A 13,403-nucleotide genomic window follows, 5' to 3' on the forward strand; every position below is an offset into this window, starting at 1 on the left:
AACAGATATATTGTGCATTATTCACAATATTTTTGTCATATTTATATTATTATTTTTTTCTGTGCTATATTCATGTTTCTTGCAGTATTTTATTTTTATTTTATTTTATATTATTTATTATTATTTTTCCAGGCACGCACAAAATATAAATCAATTACAAGAAACAAATGTAGAATGAAAACAGTTAAAATAAAAAATACGGAAAAAAAAGTACACAATGAATAAAACAGATATATTGTCAATTTTTCATAGTATTTTTTTGTTAAGTATCTAATTTTATTTTTTCTCTTGGACAAAAACACAGGCAAATTTGCTGTATGTGAAAACCTACTACGCAATAAACTCGATTCACACTCGAGCACAGAAGACGACAGAAACACCAACAATCATACGTCTAGTTTGCTCCAATTATCTATTAAGTATACTATCTGTTTAATGTATGAGATAAATATGCAGTTATGGTTATTTTCAGAAGCGTCTTGCTTCATTCTCACTGCAGCTGCATGAAACAATATGACAATTTCATTCAACTACATCAAAGAACGATTGTTTCAAATAATCCTTGGCCCCTCAGATGGAAAATATCCACCAGTGTGGCCACTGTTTCCACTGTAAAATGTAGCTTTTATGTGTTTTCTGGTTTTGAAATGACAAACGAGAAAAGAGTCCTCACCTGGAACTTGGTGACACACTGCGAGCTGCAGAAGTTGAGGATGTTTCCCTCTGGCAGCGTGGCCTGGTACTGCGGTAATGAATTCCTCTTACAGAAGTGACATGTGGGCTCTGTGTCTGCACACAAACATAATAAATGAAGATTGAAACTCACACAGAACACAGAAATGCATTTATTACACATGTTCGTGACTTTGAAGGTCTTTGAACGCAAGCAACCATTTCTCCTACTTGTGTGTTCAATATGCGGGGATGAATAATAACGATCAAACAGGAGCTTTTCTTTCACTTTTCCATCATCACTCTACAGAATTCGATCTGACGACCCAAACATTTGTCTCGTCTAAAACATTTTCAACATGGTAAAAGGTTTAAAGTGAAAGGTACATTATATCCTTGATGCTGGAAAGATTGTGCTCTGTTTCTGTATTATGTGTTTCTGGTGACTCACTGATGAAGGAGGTCGTCGCCAGCTTGCCCTTGTTCATACAGTTGACGGAGCAGTAGGAGCCCATGGTGCCGCCCGCTCCGAGGCTGTGCAGCACCTCGCCCGTCTTGATCAGCGTTTTGCAGGTCAGGCAGCTCGCAAGTTTACTGTGGGCCTGGGACAGAGAGGACAAAACAAAAGGCAACTTAATGCTCTGTAGTGACAATGAGAGCATATTTAACCCTTTGAAACCTGAACTAATTGGCTTGATTTCTTTCAAGAACACGGAAGAAATGAGCAACGATGCAGCATGGTGGAGGAACATCAAGGTGCACTAAAAAGAACCATATAGATTATTATGATATGTGGGAAGTCTGGATGGATCCTCTTCTTTGGAGGTTTTAATGTGTTTATTAGAAATCCAGAACATTTCCTGAACATTGTTGAGTAAGCCTTGATGACATATGAGCACTAGAGGAGCAAACAGCACAAATCTCTCATGCGTGGTAGCCAATAGTCTCCATGTTTGCTCTCTGAACCCTCAGCTCCACCACATAAGCACATTGATTACACTCCTTGTCCTGTTATTGATAAAATATATCTCCAATATGTGTGGGAGACCTGGCACCACTTTCACTTTTATCTATTTATTTCTACAAGTACAACAAAAAAGGTTGAATGACACCAGAGTGAAGAATAAAGTGATTCTCCTCAGTCTGCACAACTGTTAGTACTGAATCGATTTCAGTTCTTCAAAAATTGATTTAAAACTCAGAGGCGTTACAGAGTTAAGATTTTGTCTCCTGCTGGCATGAGTTATGATTTTTCTATTTAGAGGAACTGGTAGTTTGCCAGTCTTGAGGATTTTTGTACCCTTTCACAGGACAGAGCCAGTCAGATATAGAGAAGACATTTAGAGAAGACCAAATGGGGAAAGGCAAATTTTGTATACAATTGTAAACACCAATTAGCCAACACATTAAAAACACTGACAGATGAAGTGATTAACACTGATCATCTCATTACGATGCAACGTTCTGCTGGGGAACCTTGGATTTTGACATTCATGTGGAGCCACCTGATGCCTCAGCCCAGCTCCACTGTGGGTTGGGCTTACCAGCACGTCTCACAGATTCTTGATCAGTTGGGATCTGGGGAATTTGGAGGCCAGGTTTACGCCTTGAGTTCTTGGCTCATGTTCCTCGGGGGATTCCTGAGCAGTTTTTGAGGTGTGGCATTGTGCATTGTGCTGCACGGGGTGCCACTGCCACTGGGGAGTGCCGTTGCAATGACCGGGTGTACTTGCTCTGCAGAGGTGTTTGGGTGTGTGGTGTGACATTCACATTAGTGCCGGGACCAAAGGTTTCCCAGCAGAACATTGCAGTGTAATTCATAACAGCGGAATCAGCCTGTCATTTCAATTTTTACACCTCCGAAATAGACTCCATAGTTTCTTTCTTTCTTTCATGTACTGATGGAATTTCTGATAAGCTGGAGTTGCCAAGCAAAGACTACAACTCCAACATCTAATCTTTGGTTAATATTGCGTAGCAGCACACTTTAGTAGTAACATATTTAGTAATTCTGTGATCTGGTTTGTACTGGAGGTCTAAAAGACATCCAGAGCTGTGCTGGGCACTGATCTGTTCTGTATGCTGCAGTCACACTCTGCATTACAGGTGGGAATTACGTCCCATTAAACCCTGCCAATCATCATTTGGAGATTCCTGGTCACGTAACCTGACAGGTTAAACTGTGACACAGGCTGGTGATTTTCCATCCATCAGCCTTCATGATCAGGAAAGCACCTTTACTCTAAAATAACAATTATAGTGGATCCCAACATGGAAATAAACTGAATTTCCACCACATGAGAGGAGCAGACAGCTACCTATTTTCTTAGTAATTCTCTAATTTAGTGATGTTCAAATGTTTCTTATGTCTGCATCCTTCTTGTTCCATTCCACTAGAATGCCAGCAGCCTTGGCTGACACTACTGTCTTTAAGAGGCTGTAGCTGGATGATAGTGATGATACTGGTGTCATACAAAACTAGATGACCAACGGAATCATTAGGTTCCATCCATCCATTTTTATCTGCTTATCTGGGCCGGGTCGTGGGGGCAGCAGACTGAGCGAAGCACCCCAGACATCCCTCTCCCCAGCAACACTTTCCAGCTCCTCCTGGGGGACCCCAAGGTGTTCCCAGGCCAGATGAGATATGTAATCCCTCCAGCATGCCCAGTGCCCGCATCACTGCAGCAGCCGCACCAAACCACTGATCCATCTCACACTATTGGGTCCCGACCGTGTCGTGCTAACTTGTCAAGAAAATACTTCAGCAATAGCACTCCAAAGTTAAGCTAAATTTTGGCGAGTGAAAAACTTGCATGGCCATTTTTTACAGGGGTCCCTTCACCTCTCACATCAAGACATCTTGATGAAAATGGGTTATATGTGTAACCACAGCTCTTTATAGAGCCCACTTCATGCTAGTCCCATGCAGTTGAATATTTCTGCATACTGGGGTCCCTAAACAATCTTAGAATTACATAAACTGGGTTTGACTGGAAAGCTGAGACTCAGCTGGATTCAATGAGCCCAAGTTTATTCATGTGTGATGATGTCAGCCCCCATAGTAGCCATTTCGTTGTGGTGAGACCACTTTTAGAAACTTGACCTCGCTGTATAAAACGACCTCCAGTGACCTCCAGGATAATCACAGCCTCATGAAACTTTACAACCACAAACTAGAGACCTCGAGCATTCAGAGGATGTTTGGCTTTCATAGGTATATTGACAATAAGGAGGTTTATCGGCAGCTTCCTGAACAGAAGTGCTCACCATCTGATTGATGAAAAAATGCAATTCTTACAGAAATCTCCAAATAGAAGTTTTTGATACCAAATCACAGCATGGAGTTTTCTATAGCGTTCCTCAAGGTCTTGGAGACTTCAAGTAGTATTTTGGAGGGATTTTGACCATTTTTATTGATTCTTGAGAGGTAGAAAAATGCTTAAATTTAGCACCAAATCTGTGTAACAAATGGTATCAACCCAAAAACTGCTGCAACAACTTATGAGACATAATTGAGCATGGTAATGGTCGTCATATACTTCCATCATTACGCTCTACACCCCTATACACTCTAAAATGTTAAAGTTTGAATAGGTGCTGGACTAAAACACAGTGTTGATTGTATGTGGCATAGTGGCAGTGGCTGATGGGGGACAGGTTAATCCCTCATGCAGACCACTTTTTTCTTTCTTTAACAGAAGTCATCTGAGCAGCACTATTCTGTGCAGATGTTGTGGACAGACAGAACTTCACTCTCATGTCCATTCAAGGACCAGACTGTCTGGCTTCAATATTAAATTCCTTTTATTCGCTACAACTGTAATGTTTTAAATATATTTCAATATTTTAGGAGGGTGACTAACAAGGCCATTTTACTGTATTTACATGTCAGTGGCTGTGAGGAGGAGGAGCGGTCACCACAGCTACATTACTCTGACAGAGCAGGGGCCTCATTTATAAAAGAGTGCTTAGGATTCATACTAAAAGTTGATATGCGCCCAAAAGCTGAAAATGGCGTGCGCCAAAAAATAATCTGATTGATAAAACCGTGTGCACGCACACTTGCACGCAATGTTCTCTTTATAAATCACCTACCTCCTGGAGTGCACCCAGATCCGCCTCATATGCCGCCCTCTACACGCTCTAGTTCAACCATAAATGGTCATGCAAATCACCTCATGAATGCGTTCTGCATATAAATAAGCCGGCATGCGAGTGTTCTCTCGTTGTGTGAGTCACGGCGACAGGTGTGAGAAACGAACCAAAAAATGGAATTTCTCTGAGACTGAGCTCGAGACCCTTTAACGGGAGGTGGAGAAAGATTTTATTTGGTGGCCACAGCAGCAGGATCACTAATAAAGCAAAAAAAGTGGCAACACATCAACGCTGCTGATGCTGTCAGCTGTGTCCGTGGGACTGCACGGACAGTGACAGAAAAAAAAAGTGGTCTGATCTAAAGGTAGACCAAATATTTCTACTCCTTTACTAACATGTACTTAATGTGTTGCTTTTAAATTTGAGGATGTTTGACATTGATGTGCGACATAAAGAATCACATTTATTAAAGGTGGAGGCAAAAAGGAGTATGTGCCAGTGCCATCTTGCGCAATTACACACGAGGGTCACCGCAGTATTTATATGTTTATGGCAATCAGTCTGATCAGACACCTGGCCTGAATTACAGCATGAACCAGTGGTATCCCTGTCCCAAAATACAACGTGTAATTTGAAATACAATTCAAAGATGAAAGTGTAATAGGCGAACACGTTTCTTCATGCCGGTTTTGTCATGAACAGCACATGTCTAAGTAGGGCTGATGAAATGAGTGTAACGGTTGTGCTTAATGGCTGTATTTCGAGACATGATAAATGCACTGGAAATATTTAGCTAAATAAATAAATATATTCCATGCAGTCACGCCGTCCTCTCCCCCTCCTGAGCTCACAGAGTGGACAATGAGACGTTAGAGGCAGTGCGGATTAAATACGTATTTAGAAAGAATTTCAATTCAGGATTTGAGTTGGATTTTACAACGTTTTTATGAAACAATTATCACTCACTCCAAGTGCAAAATAAGGCTGCTGGATTTAATTTCAATGATAACGTGGATCTAAGGTGGATATAGCGTGACATTAAATTTGTGTGAGACATCAATAAAAATCTGACTCCACTTCTCCACCTCGCCGTCTGCGTCGCCACTTCCCAGTGTCTTCCAAAATGTGCGCACGCATGACTCAGAGTTTACTTACGGGTGCGCACATTCTCCCGCCAAGTTTATTTTTATAAATCACAACCTTTGCGTGGGAAGTGGCGTACGCCACTTTCAAGCTCCGTTTTGTGCGTAAGCAAGCTTTATAAATGAGGCCCCAGAGCTGTAGTTTAAATGGATACGGCTGAGTGAAATAACTGAATCAATCACACAGGCTCCAATCAGGCATGTCACACACCTGCAGCCTGTGGTTGGGCCTACAGTACCTGCTTGTAGTCCCTGATGCAGTTCTGGCAGCAGAAGCGTTTCTGTTGGCCGTCGACCAGCAGGAAGTGGTTTGCTGACGCTCGGCTGGGAAGGTAGTCGCCGCATTGCTCGCAGCAGTTCATGATCAACCCGTTGGCCCTGCGGTAGACGTTGAAACACGTGTCGCTGCAGATCTTGTGGGTCACAGTCTTAAAGCTAACCTCGTGTCGGATCTGTGAACAGAGAGAGAAATGGAGAAGATGAAGCAAGAGCCTGATTGACTACAACTTCATTTACCTTTCTTTAAAATTTCTCCAGGTAACTGTTTTAGTTTTAGTCCTCTAAATTTATCAGGGCTGAGGAGGCAGGTGTGGCTGGTGAGAGCAGAGCCAGGAACTGCAGAGCATGTTGAACCCTGCAGACCTCATGCCCTCCTTCTGGTTCTCAAACCCCGGCTCTCTTGACAACCTCTCCGGCCCTGGTAAAGCCTCCAGCATGATCTGTTGGGCCTGGCTTGACTCTCAGTTGCCTGGATCTGCCTCACAGGCCCTAAGCAGCCTCCAGCAAGCCCCACTGACCCAGACTGTGCTCTGTTCCTTCGCCAGAGAACCAGAGGGAGGGCCTGAGCCAAGCTTTCCTCGAGTGTCCACATACTCCTGGATGTGGAGATGTGGAACTGTGGAGTCTTTTTTTTCCAGGGGATTTCTCCAAACGTTTGCCCGCTATGATTGGACAAAGAACAGGGTTGGAATTTAACTTTGTTCACCTGCCACTGTGGCTGGTGGAATTCAAAATCTACCAGGCAGCCAGTAGGTTACAATTGTTTTTTGGCTGGTGGTTGAAGCAAATCTAGCATCCATTTGCATATTTAACCTGCATTTTACAGGTAGCTGGTGCTAATTTCCAACCCTGGCGATTAAAGTTTTGCACTGCAGCCAATCACAGCACAGTAAGGCGGGACTTAACGCCCTGTAGGACTCGTCCAACTTGCCATTTCAATTCCAAGGACGACCCATGAACAACTCATGACAAGCTGCAATATGCTGCAATTAGAATAATTAAAAACTAAAGCTACTGGGAAAGACAGGAAAGAAAAATAATGTTTTTAAATTCATTTTTTCATAGGCATTCTGTCCACGTTTTATACTTAACAAATCCTTTTTAGCATAGCACGACAGGAGCATTGTTGATGCTTTTACATACAAAAGAAATCAAGAGGAAGACATAAATAATACAAATTATTTTAGGATGTCACAAAGCAGATAGTTGTGGTTGCTAGGTGACAGAAGTACTGGTTAGCCGGGGCACACAGCAATGCAAGTAAACAGAATGACCCCACAGACTAATACTGAATATAAGAGATGGCCATGGAGACTGAGCTGAAGGCCTGCTGCAAACAGGCCCTGATACGCCATGCTGACAAGGATGGAAGGAGAGAAGAGAGAAGCAAAGAAAGGAGAGTGAACGAGAGAATAGTGACGACAGACGAGGAACAAGAAAGAGATAAATATTGAATGAAAGTGGCCTGAGGAGGAAAACAATAAAGGAGTGACAGGGGCAATGAAACAGTGGTTTGAGATCGTTCATTAAAGCCTCACTCCTGTGTGTTGTGGCATTTTTATCATATTCAACATTTTTCTGAGTCATTTCTTGACAATGTTGTTGAGCCACACTGTTCCTGAAATACTTTTTGGTAAATAACTTAGTTTTGTTCTGAAACAAGAAGATGATGTAAGACTATAGTAGAAGCTGCAGGTCAGAGGTTATCCTCCAAGCTTGTGCAGGTGCACTGTCATACCTCTTTGCGTCCAAAAGGGAAAAACTGATGAACATCATAGTGAGCTAGTCAGTCAACTTATCTTGTATTTTCTCTAAATAGGTTGTTGGCAATCACATGACTATTACAACAGGCAAAATTCAGTGAAGTGATAAATCTATATACTGCTTGAATTAGACATAGAGGAAACTGACTACATGATAGAGTTGCATGATCCTGCAGGCAGCTGGTATGTCACAAAATTGAAACTCATATTGGATGTGATCGAGACAAAACACAGAAGAGTGATCCTTCAGACCTCCCAGTGTTACTAACGTTACATGGCAAGCAGATGAAAGTGCACAAGAGTCTAGTGGCCTTTAACTATTCTTTGACAACTGCAATCTTGCTTTTTCTCAGGTTGAAGTGCTGAGTATAGCTGTCTTTTATGTTTCAACTCTGTACATGGATGCACCACTGTCAAGCTAATCTTATGAGCTAACGTTAGCTAACTTTAGCTACTGTTTTCTACCTGCTAGGTCAACAGTTTCCAGGGGTCTGGAACGCTGTTAAAAGTCTGCGCCATGGCTAAAAACATGGAGAAGCTGTTACAGTTCATTGTAATTGCTTTTTACGTTCGACATTAGTTGACTCTGCTCCTCCAGACTGAAGATGGAGGTTTTGGATCAACATCTGTTGCTTAGCTCTTTGTTGTTGTTTTTTTTTTTTTTTACTTCTCCCCTTTACGTCCTACTTTTTTCTGAACTTAAAGTGGCCTTAGTTTTTTCCCTGTTTCATTGACTAGAACAGCCATAAACAGCACAAGTTATAGGCATCTGTGCAATCCATCTGGACAACACACTGACAACACCAAAGAAGCTACTGAAGACATAACGGATGCAGACCATTTGCATAGCTAACCCTCCTTTTGATGGCTACACCTGCAGCGCAGATTCACCGTAGGATTGTGAGAGTCACAAGCAAAACAAGATGGCGAGCTTTCGTTTTGGAAATGTTTCTTTGGTTTTTAAACAAAGGCAGAGCACTGTGAAACTTAAAACATTTTCGCTGAATTTGTGCAAAATGGATAAGTTAACATCTACAGTCTAATGTAGGCAGTGTAAGGGATTAAGTTACTAAGCAACCACCAGCTGGTACTGGTAACATAATTACAGCCAGGGGGATCAAGACCTTTGAGTTGAAGCCCTGTTTGGTATAAAGTAGCTGACATACAGTATGGCTAACTTATTTATAAAAGTTAACTGTAAACTGACAGGAAATATTGATTAAAATTAGGGTATTTCATTAACTTATTGGTGTTACAGAAACCTTCTGACAAACATGTTGCCCAGTTATTTAGTTACACTAAACAGTCGTCATCAGAACAAACTGAATTTCAGGAAATATCGATTCAAATTCATTTATATTTCTCTCAGATGATAGAGGTGGAGGAAAATCCTTGACCTCATGACTCATGAGCTATCCATGCTAATATCTATTGCTCTGACACATACACTGTAAAAGCAACCTGATTGCCATAGTACTGGATTACATCCGGCTATTTACCACAATCCCATTCTCCATTTGAGAAAGATCTTTAACTGAAAAACAGGAAGTAATGCTGGCTGGAGTGGATCTTTAATGAATAAGAATCAAAGACAAAAAAGAGAAGAGGTGTGGAAATGTAAATAAAATAAATAAAATGCGACAGGACTCGACTTTTTAAAAAACAAACATCCAAGCCAAGAATGTAAAAAACAAAGAGAAGGTGAAGCTGAACAAGACTAAGAGTCAGCCATGCTCACCGCTTTGAGGCTGTGTGTGTTGGACTAGTATACTGAAGGATGTTTGTGATGTTTCATGCAACCTGAGGGAGTCACATTATTAGACACCCCTCTCGATCGCACTAAGCATGATCATACTTCAGTAAAGCTGCACACAGACTCGCTTCTATACGTTCTACAGTTTGGTTGTTTCACTCCGCTCGTACTTTTTCACCAACTGCTTCTCAATTATTCATCCCATTGTCAGGACTATAGAGACACGTGTTGCTCTGGTGGAGAACCGAAGACAAGAGAGGAGTGTGTGTTGCTAAGTGTGTCAGACAGACTGACCTCTGTGAGCTTGCCGCAGACAGTACATTTGGTTTTGAGGCCTGATTTGGGCGGGTTTTGCTTGTTCTCGTATGCGCCGAGGCAGCCCGTGCTGCAGAACTCCTGGAAAGACTCGCTGGAGTCGACCTGCGCCACAATGGTACCCTTCATGTTTGTGATGTCCCTGAAAAACACACACACATCACAGAACACAGGTAAGTTAACACCTGCAAAAAATGTGTATCAGTTAGTAAAGAGAATATCAGCTGTCCTTCTCTTTTATGTTGGGCCCTATCTTAACTATCTTGTACGAAGTGGCACACAGCTCTGTGCAAGTTTTTATTTTTACGGCCAGCATACACATTGTGCAAGTAGTAAATGTACTTGCACCCATCTGTGCACCCATGGGCGTGTAGGTTTTAAAATGAGGTATGGTCAGGTGCGTTGTTGGCGTATTGATATCTTGAGGCAGCAGAAAGTGATTGCGCCATTGACCAACAAAAACCTGGTCTAAAGTCAGAATAGTGCAGTATTTTTTGCGCTATTTATAGGGCTCATAACTCGGATAGGAATATGCATTAACATAGACAGGTTCACAACGCCTGTACACTCTGCTCGCTTGTTACACACACAGTGACGTGTAAATGGGTTATGGGTGGGAAAAATGATACATCATTAATGAGGAAAATATAAATGACACTCTCTAAAATGTGAACATAGCAGAGATCAGAGCAGAGCCGTAGTCTGACTGTAATTAACGATTTTTTTCCCCTTCTCATTTTTTTCTATTTATTTATTTTCCTGAATCTTTATTCATTTATTTTATTTTATTTTTAATTAAATTAATTAAATGTATTTATTTATTATTTTTAAATTTATTATTTTATATATTATTATTTTATTTTATCTATTTTTAAATTCATACGTTTGGGATTACATGTGTGTTAAATACTCAGCGGTTGTACCAAGATTTTGTTCTGGTGTCCTTTTCTTTTTGAGTGTTTTTGGATATGTGTGTGTATGTGTATGTCTTTGTTTACTGTTGTTAAAATCAGTAAAGATACTGTTGGAAAAAGGCTGGACATTCATTTTAAAAAAGAACCACTTATTCTTCCTTAATTTGAACTCGCACTGAACCACAGATTTAGTTTACTGTTACCACCACACTACTTTTGAATGTACTTCATATGCTACCGGCACAATCCTAAATTCAAACCATGATATGTTTCTCATTCAGAGGGTTTCCTGCACCTGCAGGATTGAGACTCACTTTTTGCACATGGTGCAGCTCTTCTTGGGGGCGGGTTTGTGTGAGAAGGCAGAGAGACAGGTGGTGGAGCAGAACAGGTGTGTGGAGCCTTTGCGCTGGTAGGCCGTTTGGCCTTTCTTCAGAGGCTTTTTACAGTTGGCACACGTCACCTGGGATCAACAAACAGAACAATGACTTAGCTGCAGGGCAGGTTTACAGCGGCAATAAGTAATCTATGACTTTACACCATTAGCTGCCAAATGAAATAGCATCCTGCTGTGCAACCACTGGAGATACATTTTGGCCATGTAAAACTTTGGTTCTAGATATTTTGGACACCTTTCTCCTAGCAACAGCTGGCTTCAATGTAACTGAAATTAAACACAGCAGAAAAGACAAAAATGGGGCACTGACGAATTACAATCCTGAATTTTCTACTGCACAAATGTCACGACGCAGGAAATACTATTAACCAAAGAACAAAAAAGGTAATGAATGCAGGGACTTAGGCGTTAAATTCCACGATATTTCAAATCAAAATACATCAAATAACACAACTCTGAATTAGCTTCAGTGGCATTTTGTTGCAATGTGCTTGAGATAATATTTTAAACGTATACTATGCAGGAATTGTCGGACGCTGCTTGTCATCAGAATCGCTTGCAAAAGTGAGAAGAAACCCCAAATTCACTCTGCCAAATTTGCATTTTTTCTGACACTGTGTCTTTGAGTTTCCTAGCGTCATCTTGGATGCCTGCTGCTTACAGTCTGGTCCATGGTTGCTTCCTTTTTATAACGTCTTGACACAGCAACAGTAAGAAAATACAGGCAGAGGGCAGAGGCTCTGCAGATAAATACACTGCCACACACTTCTAGTGATGACTGAGACGGCTAACTTTTGTCTGTACATAGTTTTTTATAAAGAAATCCTGCACAGTATACCTTTAACACACACCTTTTTAAATCAAGCATATGAAGTTGTTGTGCGCCATGTTACAGTTTTCCTATACATAATGACCTCAATGAACAAAGTGGATCACCTTGACTGTCCTGGGCTGTGGCTGGGAGCCTGAGGAGGAAGTAGATGAGGAAGACTGGCCTGGAGGTTTGGGCAGGGAGGTGGCCGGTGACGGAGAGTCGACCCCTGTCTGTTTTTGGTTGCGGGGGACTGACGCTGACTGAGAGATCCACGAGTCTGAGGGAAAGAGAGAAAGAAAGTTGTCTCCATTAGACATCTTTGTTTTTTCTGAGCTGACAACAAAAACAGTGAGTGTAGGTTTATCAGGGAAACACATAGAATACTGACAATGTGTGTGCATGGCCATGTTTTTTTTTAATTTTCTGTACCATTACTGATTGACGTTCGAATGCCATTACTTTAGAAGCAACTTAGCACTGACTAAGTTATGTAGCTAACGTTAGCTACAGCCTTGAATCACAGTGTTAGAACACAAGTTAGACCCGGCGCTGTCACTGGTCAACAGCCTGCTGTGACACCCCGCACTGAGTGGTTTGCCCTGTGTGAATTCAAACTGCTACAGTCGCCAACAGGAAGTCCATCTCCCAAGCTGCTGCCTGCTCTCCTTCTAGGAAAGCAGGCCACAGCGGCGAGGGGCAAGGTGGAGGGATCGTGGGGTGGCTAGCAGCTCATTCTTGTCTCATTTGTGGTCTGATGAACAGAAAGAGCGGCATGAGGAGGGACTGAGTGAGTGAGATGCTGGTACCTGTACAATGAAATAAGATTACATAAATCAGTGTATGGGAAACACTGGGTTACTGTATGAAGGGTGTGCATATGCCTGTGGTCGTCTGGTGGGAGGGGCTTAGGACAGAGAGGGGTGTATTTTCAAATTCTTTTCCAGATTTCTGTCTTCCCCTGCTTTAATGATTTAATCAAGTATATTAAAAGCTGGTCCCACTGTTCCAAATATACACGATACGTCAAAAGTATGCGGACAAGCCTGTGCATATACTGCAGCTTTGTGTACTTAAGGTTTGAGGCTGTTGTGCATAGTTTGGCTTTGTCTCTCAGCTTTCCCTGAACTGAAACACCTACTGAGAGTCGGGCCTCATCGCCCAACATGAGAGGCCACTGTGGCTGAATGGCGGCAAATCCCTGCAGCCAGGTGTCAAAATCTTGTGAAAGGCTTCCCAGAGGAGAAGAGGAATTGGTT

At 41.8% G+C, this 13,403-nt stretch overlaps 1 protein-coding gene across 3 annotated transcripts in view; it reads right to left on the reverse strand.

Annotated features, from left to right (window-relative positions):
* The window catches only part of zmym2 (zinc finger, MYM-type 2), a 54,606-nt gene that overhangs the window by 27,375 nt on the left and 13,828 nt on the right, over positions 1-13,403 (reverse strand). For all 3 annotated transcript variants that reach the window (XM_049593860.1, XM_049593859.1, XM_049593858.1), the window contains exons 4-9: positions 12,270-12,424; positions 11,251-11,399; positions 10,002-10,164; positions 6,152-6,364; positions 1,124-1,274; positions 674-789 (exon numbers count right to left, since the gene is read on the reverse strand). In XM_049593860.1, coding sequence (XP_049449817.1) covers positions 674-789; positions 1,124-1,274; positions 6,152-6,364; positions 10,002-10,164; positions 11,251-11,399; positions 12,270-12,424 — 947 coding nt within the window. The remainder of the gene's footprint in view (positions 1-673; positions 790-1,123; positions 1,275-6,151; positions 6,365-10,001; positions 10,165-11,250; positions 11,400-12,269; positions 12,425-13,403) is intronic.

The sequence above is a fragment of the Epinephelus fuscoguttatus genome, linkage group LG13 (assembly GCF_011397635.1).
Source record: "Epinephelus fuscoguttatus linkage group LG13, E.fuscoguttatus.final_Chr_v1".
NCBI lineage: Eukaryota > Metazoa > Chordata > Actinopteri > Perciformes > Serranidae > Epinephelus > Epinephelus fuscoguttatus.